This window comes from Nuphar pumila, chromosome 2, assembly GCF_984573655.1.
Source record: "Nuphar pumila chromosome 2, dmNupPumi1.hap1.1, whole genome shotgun sequence".
Classification (NCBI taxonomy): domain Eukaryota; kingdom Viridiplantae; phylum Streptophyta; class Magnoliopsida; order Nymphaeales; family Nymphaeaceae; genus Nuphar; species Nuphar pumila.
In genome coordinates this window covers 50,354,427-50,363,571 of record NC_143250.1, presented here as the reverse complement: position 1 = coordinate 50,363,571, position 9,145 = coordinate 50,354,427, and the positions used below count along the sequence as shown (strand labels likewise).

At 38.9% G+C, this 9,145-nt stretch overlaps 1 protein-coding gene across 1 annotated transcript; it reads right to left on the bottom strand.

The window, feature by feature from the left end:
• Window positions 1-2,473: 2,473 nt before the first annotated feature.
• On the bottom strand, window positions 2,474-2,887 carry LOC149845442 (uncharacterized). Its single transcript, XM_089987956.1, has one exon. It carries the CDS (start codon window positions 2,885-2,887, stop codon window positions 2,474-2,476), a length of 414 nt encoding a protein of 137 aa, XP_089844082.1.
• Between the last annotated feature and the right edge of the window lie 6,258 nt (window positions 2,888-9,145).

Sequence of the window (9,145 nt, the reverse complement as noted above, 5' to 3'; positions counted from 1 at the left end):
TATGTTATTGTATTATAATATCAATAAAAAAATCTCCAAAGGTCAGTGACCCCTGTTTCTACTACAAAACAAAAAAAAACAAAATTTTCTTTTAAAGGAACAAATCTTTGTTTGTTTTTTATTGGAAAAGAAAAGGGAAAAACAAAAAAAAATCTCAGAAGGCTGCCAGATTCATTGACCTCTACTTCAGAATTTAGAACAAAAATAAAAAATAAAAAACAAGAGAAGATTGCCAATTTTTTGATGAACCCTAGTTTTACTAAAAAAAAAATCTGCAAAAAAAAAATACACAAAAAGAAAAGGGGAGGAAGAGAACCCCTCAACTTCCTCTTCTCTGACACTAGATTTAATCCATGCGAGGTCCCTCCCCTTTGATTTGTCAGCGTCAGGGATGTTTCCCCCTTTCATTGTCTTTTTTTTTTCTTTCAGAGGGGAGAGTAGAGATTTTGTCCATCTTTGACAATAAAGACATTCAGAGGGCCTTCAGTGGTGGTCTTCCACCGAACCCATCGGTCTTGTGGTCACTGGAGGTGCAACGGAACCGAAGACAAATCAGAGAAGGGAAGAGGAGAAGATTTTTTTTTGGTTTCAAAAATTGAGTTTTTTGGTTTTATACTATTTTAAATGACAAATTACAATTTTACCTCTGATCTTATGCATAAATTTTGGTCATATCCTCTTACAGCTAGTTCATGAATTTGCCATTTAATATCTCTATAAATTCCATCAATAATTTATTTACCTTTCTATCCCTAAACTTTTTTATAATTCCAGATATATCCCTTACTGCATATATTTTCTATTTTTCCCTCTGTGTTATCTGATAATTATTGTTGTATCCTTTATTTTTACAAAACAAAGGCCTTAATTTCTGATAAATTCTAGAAAGAGTATTGTACTCTTAAAAATACCCAAAGACAGGCTCTTATTTTCTAAAAATTATAGAAAGACCCCTAAACTTTTTTGTTTAACTTAGAAAATTCTCTTTATTCTTTTTCAGGATTTTGTTTTTTTGTTTTTTTATAGAAGTGACCCCTGACTTTTCTAACAGTGGTTAGTTTATGCAGTTTGCCTCATAAACCACTATTTTGATTGAAATAAGCAGGAGCTTAATATTCTTTCATATTTTTCGATAGTTGCTTGATAGAATATGTCTGAAAGCATGTATTCTTTGTTTATAAACATGATATATTGCATAAACTTAACTTATATAGTGTCATTCATTTTTTTGTTGTATGTTAGACTCCTTTTTTTTTATATTTGCCAATACATAAAAACTAAAATTACAAAAATAACTAGTAAAGTTTGTGCTATAGATTTAGCCAAAACAGACAAACTGAATGACACAAATTTTTATTTTTGAAAGAGAAGAATTCCTCTTGTTTTAACCTTAGAGGGCATCGAGAATGCCCTAAACATAGAAATGAAAGACTCTGGTCAAATAGCTTCTGAAGAAGACAAAACTGTATATTAGAAATACAAAGAAAATAATATGTTAGCCAAGACAATCATGTTCACATACATGGAGGATGATCTCATTAGGGTATTTGAAGTTTATACTTTTGCAAAATTAATGTTTGAAGTAATTTCTAAAAAATATGATTCTACCTCAGAAACACACTTACAGTTGCTCCTAAAACAATACAATTCATGTAAAATACAAGAATATGATAATGTAATTGACCATGCAAATAAGATGTTGGTAATGGCGAAATATTTAGTTATAGTCAGAAATATGATCCCAGATCATATGCAAATATCTATTATTATGCATAGCCTTCCTTCTTTATGAAAGTTGGTTACTACTGCACTTAGGCTAAACTGCAAAAACTTGTCCTTAAAAGAACTATCTACTGAATTAAAAATTAAGCAACAACATATGCAGTAAGATAAAAAGAGCAAATTATACTAAACATATTGCTAGTGGTAGTCATGGTTCTCTCAAACACCCATAATTTAAAAGAAAGTTATTTCAAAATTTTAGCAAATTTGGTAAGAAAATGAGTCCAACATTCTGAAAGTTGCAAAGAGCAGCCTCTCAGGTGAAGTATTTCAAGTGTAAAAAACCTAGTAACATTAAGAGAGATTGTAAAAAACCTAGTAAATTATACTAAACATATCCGCTGTTTGCATCTAGCGCGTGGGGTGCGAACACTTGTGAACCGCGGACATTGCTATCTGCACAATCAAACGCCCCCTAAACGTTGGCTTCCCGCTACGCATGTCAGGATCAATTCTCGCACCCAAAGACAATACATACGCGGATGCCTCAACGTTCAATCGAAGAAATTCTCTAACAACAAAAAAAAAAAAACAATAAGTTGAGATCTAAGATTCCATAATCACGTTAACAAAAATCTTTGGAATGAACTTCCACGATTACAAATGCAGAAACAAGTCTTATCTCGTAATAATAATTTAAAGGGCAGACGTAAGCTATAACTAATAAAAGGCTGAATCCCCAAACAAGCCGTTAAACGGAGGACTCGAGGTCGGCGGCGAGCTTCAAGAGGCTGTCGTCTTCGAGCAGCATCTGAACGGGCAACGAGCCCAACCCGTCGGCCACGCCCAGCATCATCATCTTCATCTCCGCCCTGAACTCCGCCAGATCGATCGCCCCGCTTCGGTCGCGGTCGAAGGCCTGAAACATGTAGCCGTACAGCTGCTCGGGAGTAGTGCGGTGGGCTTCTTCTTCTTCCTCTTCGCCGAAGCCAGAGGATTCGAGGACCCTGATCGTCTGGAGTTCATGGAGGAACTCAGGGTAGGAGAGGAGGCCGTCGCGGTTGGTGTCCAGGCGGAGGAACCGGTCGTCGACAGAGCGGTAGAAGGCCTTCTCATCCTTCACAAATGATCGGATGGTAGATCCGTCCAACACTGCAATACTCATCGTTGATGTGATGATGGGTTTTTTCTTTTGCTTAAAGGAGTGGTACAACACTAACCGTCTCAACTCAACCACGAAGGGATGATCTTTGATGATGATTGTTGCAGTGCCCAAATACTGCTTTATATAAAAGACTGAAGATGAGAGAGATAGAGAGAGAGAGGAGGGACGCGTTTTTGGGGCGAGAGCCCTTCTGGTTTAGGACGGTTGCCCGTTGTTTTTGAAGGGAGAGCTAGAGAGTAAAGCGAAGCAGGATACCATTACAAGTCAGAAAGGAAAGGCGCCCATTGAATTGCAGTGCAGTTAAGCCCACCGCCACCGCGAGAAGATTCTCGGTTCTCAAACAGCGTACAGAGCCGGAGGACCATCTTAAAAGGGAGGGGCAGATCAGGTGCAGTCAAGGGGCTCTGCTGTTTTGTTGTGTTGGGCGGTGTCCCACAGAGGAACACAATAACAACGAGAAACAGCGGAACAAAAAGTGGGCTGACGCGGTGTCTCAAACTGAACAAAAGTGAGTTATATATATATATATATATATATATATATGGTGTTCTCGATTACCTACTCTCGCTTATTAGCCAACGGCTGTGATACGGTGCTCTAGGATTACCTAATCCTTTCTTATTACATGTATAAATATACCATTTTCACTTTAAATACGCATCCAATACCTTAAATGACATTCTCTCTCATCTTTTCTCATTCAACAGCTTTAAATTTTTTTTCTTTTTCTCATCTTTATTTTTCATGCAACCTTAAATGACACTCTCTCCCTCTCACAAATAGAAACTGTGAAAAGGAGGTCCTCTCTCAATGGTTCTAAGGGCTTTTAGCACGGCCTATGGAATAGCATGATTTTTGAGGAAGCACAGGCCTGACCACTCACTAATAAAGAGGAGAAAGGTGGAGATATACTCTTTCATGAAAGTGGTAATAGAAGCGATACACTACAAGAAAATATGAAATTAGCGACGGACGTTAGCGACAGAATTATTCCGTCGCTAAATAGCGATAGATTAATGAGAGAAATGAATCCATCGCTAAAATGAATACTATTTACGAAAATAGCGACGACATAAGTTCCATCGCAAAAGCCATCGCTAAATAGCGATGGATTTGGCGACGAAATATATTTCGTCACTATTTTCGTATTTTGTCGTAATAGTCGCGTCATTCAGCGATGGATTTGGCGACGAAATATATTCCGTCGCTATTTTCGTATTTTTGATTTACGACGGCTTAGCGACAAAATAATTCTGTCGCTAAATGTTGGGTAAATCCATAATCCCAGCCCTCTTTTTCTTTTCTTGTTTCGATGTCTCTTCCACTGCTCCCGCCCGCCGCCCTCTTCCTCTCGCCGTCCGTCGGCCTCTCTCCGACCAACACCGTCCACCGCTCGCCAACCGTTGCTCCCTGTCATCCTCCCACCTCCGCTCGGGGACACGCAGGTAAACATTTTCGTCGGCAGGGGGGTTGACCCCCCTGCATTTCCAGCAGGGGGTCCACCCCCTACGTTTTCGCCTGGAGGTCGACCCCCTGCGTTTCCGGCTAGGGGTCGACCCCCTGCGTTTCCGACAGGGGGTCACCCCTTGCGTTTCTGGCAAGGGGTCGACCCCCTGCGTTTCTGGCAGCATGGAGGTCGACCCCCCTGCGTTTTCGACAAGGGGTCGACCCCATGCGTTTCCGGCAGCAGGGGGTCGACCCCTTGCGTTTCCAGCAGCAAGGCGCAGGGGTTCGCCCCCCCTGCATTTTCGGCGGGCAGGGGGTCGACCCCCTTGCGTTTACGGCAGGCAGGGGGTCTCCCCCCCTGCGTTCTGTGAAACTGGATCATTCTGTGAAACTGCGAATGACTCATTAAATCAATTATAGTTTGTTTGATGGTTCCTGCTACTCGGATAACTCTAGTAAAGCTAGAGCTAATACGTGCACCAAAGCCCGACTTTTGGAAGGGCCACATTTTTTAGATAAAAGGCCTATGCAAGATTTTTTCATTTGCCTCGGTTTTTTTTTTCGGCAGGTGGTGACTTCATTTTAACACAGCATTTTTTGCAGATTAATCAACGAAACTCGCTTGTGCCCCGCCACCCGTGGTAAGTAAGTGACAAAAACAATGCAAATCGGGTAAATACCTGTGGTGAGTAAGTGATGCAAGCGCATCACATGTTATTTAATTTATTGAATGTAACACTTTATTGTTCACACACTCACTTAGTTGTTGATATCTAAGACTGCTTTGTTGGAGTTCGAAGATCATGCTGAGCATGATTTTAATGTATGAGAATAGAAGTGTTCTTATTTTTTTAGTACGGATTCCATGCTAGGCATGATAGTAGTTAGCGGGATATTGAAGTGTGTTTGCTGCAAGTACATGTTTGACATTTGTTTGATATGAATGATTTCGATGTATTGCAATGTTTGATGTGATTGTATCCATGCTTGCATGTAGTTACTTTCAATTTGATTATGACTTTCATGTGAAATTATATAATGAAAGCATGCTTCAAATGAATGTATCGTGTCATGAATAGTTTGCACATAAAAATATGAAGTTATCAATGCATGCATCATAATTCTTGTGATTGTATGACATCATATATTGTATGATAAATTTGATATTTTCTTCATCATAGCATTCTGATGGTTCTCTTTTAACTGGTTAGGATACTATTCGTAACATCATACGACAAAATGACTGCAAACCGTGAATGGATGTACCGTAGGATAGTGGACAATGAGTTATCGCATAAATATATGAATGGTGTTGAAAGTTTTATTGAATTTGCAACGGCAAGTGTTAGTATAGTGGATCCCATAGGTCGGATTAGGTGTCCCTGCAAGATTTACAAGAATAATTGATTTGTAGAACCTCATGGCGTTAGACATCACCTATACAAGAAGGGTTTTGTGAGTGATTATCAGAATTGGACAGTTCATGGAGAAGAATTTAGAAACAATTTTGATGCACAGGTGAATGTGGTGCATGATAATCCATATATGAATTTGATATTTGATGTCGCAGGAACAAAACTAGGTTCTGCTATGAGTCCTAGTGATGTAAGAATTGCAGTAGATGAAGAATCACCAAACGATGCAGCTAGTAGATTTTATGATTTACTTAGAGATGCTGATGAGCCACTTTGGAACGGTTGCGAGAGTCACACTATCTTGTTTGCAGTTCTTCAACTAATGAATTTGAAGTTCGAGTATAATTTCAGTCAATCATGTTTTGACCGTTTGTGTATGATTGTGAAGAGTATGTTGTCCAAAGATGAGAAATTGCCATAAAATTTCTATCGTGCGAAAGTTATGGTCAACGTTCTAGGTATGGGGTATAAAAAGATTGATGTTTGTCCAAATAACTGCATGTTGTATTTCAAGGATCAGGAAAACAACATACCATGCCCGTCATGTGGGCATCCTCGGTTCAAGCCAAAGACAAGAGGCAATGGTAGCACGAGATCAAAGAAAGTTTCATACAAGTCGCTCTGCTATTTTCCTATCACTCCTAGATTGCAATGATTGTATATGTCTTCAATGACAACTAAACACATGAGATGGCATGCAAATAAAGTTTGGCACGATGAAGACAAGATCACGCATCCTGTTGACGTTGAAGCTTGGAAGCACTTTAATCGTACTCATCAGAACTTCGCAATGGAAGTGCGAAATGTTAGACTCAGTCTATGTACAGATGGATTTAATCCATTTGGGGGTAGATCAACTCCATACTCATGTTGGCCTGTATTTGTAACTCCATACAACCTTCCACCAAGCTTGTGTATGAAGCATTCAAATCTCTTCTTGTCTCTGTTGATCCCTGGTCTGACCTCACCTGGCCAAAATCTTGATGTATATTTAAGGCCATTGATTGATGAACTAAAAATATTGTGGGATGACGGTGTTACCACATATGATGCCCACAAAAAACAAAATTTCAATATAAAGGTCATTGTTCTATGGACAATCAGTAACTTCCCTGCATATGGTATGTTATCTGGTTGGAGCACACATGGGAGGTTGGCATGTTCGTACTGCATGAAGGATACCAAAACTTTTAGAATGACGCAGGGAAGGAAGCCTTGCTGGTTTGAGTGACATCATCAATTTCTACCCAGCGACCATCCGTTCCGACGACAAAGGAATGTGTTTAGAGCAGGCACAACTCAAATGGAAGGTTCATCCACAAGATTGTCTGGCATAGAGATTCTAAGAAGATTGCGATACTTTCCAGAAGTATTAACAGATGCCCGCAGTCCTACACCCTTCCGTGGATTTGGGAAGGATCATAATTGGACAAAGATATCTATTTTTTGGGAACTACTATATTGGCCGACCCTATTGATAAGACATAATTTGGATGTGATGCATGTGGAGAAAAATGTGTTTGATAATGTGTTGAATACAGTAATAAATGTTAAAAGAAAAACGAAGGATAATCCAAAGGCCCGTATGGATTTAAAAGTAATATGTAAAAGACCAGAATTGGAACTCAAAGAGTATAATGGCAAAGTACTGAAACCAAAGACAAAGTACGTGCTTGGACCTAATCAAATAAAGCATGTATGTCAATGGTTGAGACAATTGAGATTTCCAGATGGATATGTCGCTAATATTGCTCGGGTTGTGAAGATTGACGATGGACAGTTATATGGGTTGAAGAGCCATGATTGTCATATCTTTATGCAACGATTGATACCCCTAGCATTAGACAAACCTATACGGGGGGTATTATCTGAGTTGAGCAGATTTTTTAGAACATTGTGCGCATCGGAAGTCGTAGTATCTGATGTAAAGAATCTCGAGGACTCTGTCATCACCACTGCTTGTCTGCTAGAAAAGATTTTTCTGCCAGCATTTTTCGATGTTATGGAACATTTGATCATACATTTGCCATATGAACCAAGGGTTGGTGGCCCTGTGCAATATCGATGGATGTACCCATTTGAAAGGTATATGTTTTCTTATATTTGTCTCTTCAATGACAGATATTTCAAATCTGAAATGTATATTTTTGACAGATGCATGTTTGACCTAAAAAAAAGGTTCGTAATAAAGCAAGAGTAGAAGGCTCTATTTGTGAGGCGTACACTTTAGAAGAGATTTCAAATTTCTCATCTATGTACTTTGAACCTCAAATTCCAACACGTTACACATGCCCGCCTCGTAACGATGATGGAGAACAAGTAACTATAGTTGACAAGCTGTCGATATTTCAACCACTTGGGCATGCATTTTGTAGTTGTCGATCAAGACTCTTGACAGATCGAGAGCAAGACGCAACACACATATATATTCTTTTTAATTGCCCAGCGATCAACCCATACATTGAGTAAGTATATGTAGACGCAACATAATTATAAATCCTTTTATGTTCTATACGTGCATACATGGTTCAGTAATATCAGTATTTGTGGTTTGCAGACGATTTGATCTGGAGTTGCGAAGGGAAGTTTCACATTTCACTGATGCAGAAGTATAAAAAGAACGTGAAACTAAGTTTGTGGAGTGGTTGAAACAGTTGGTAAGGACGCTAACATAAATTGTACTTGTAAAAAACACTAAGTTACTTAATTGGTCGTGATCACAATCATTGTTTATGTTTGTGCGTAGGTCCGCCATGGTGATGTTAAAGATCAAGGAATATGTGATTTAGAAAATGGTCTGACCAAAGTTGTGTAATGTTACAACGGGTACATCGTAAATGGTTATCAATTCCATACAAAAGATTACGGTATAAATAAATCAACGATGAATAGTGGCATGTGTGTCAAGGGTAGCAGCTATGGTGAAAATGAACATGATTACTACGGTGTTATAGATGAAATAATGAAGTTGACTTACTTAGGCATAAATAATATGGTAACTTTATTCAAGTGTCATTGGTTTGATCCAACTGCAACAAGACTCGACAAATCCTCTGGCATTGTGGAGGTGAATCATAAATCAAGGTTTGCAGCATATGAACCATTCATATTAGCCTCGCAAGTTCAATAAGTTTATTATACTTCATATTTGAGTACAAAAAAGTCAGATAGAAATGAATGGTAGGCAGTTTGCAAGGTGAAGTCCAAACTATACCCTGAGTATGATCAGTTACAGAAAGGCAAGTTAGCTGAAGATAGTGATTACTATCAATCAGATGATATCTATGACTTCTCTTATGGTCACGATGTTGCGCATGATATGCATGTCATATCTCCATTGGCCGATGAAACATTCATAGAAGAATGTGATCCAAATGATATACCAAGTGGATGGGCA

Coding starts and splice junctions, on each gene's coding strand:
- LOC149845442 (XM_089987956.1), bottom strand. CDS start 2,887: ATGAGTATTGCAGTGTTGGACGGATCTACCATCCGATCATTTGTGAAG.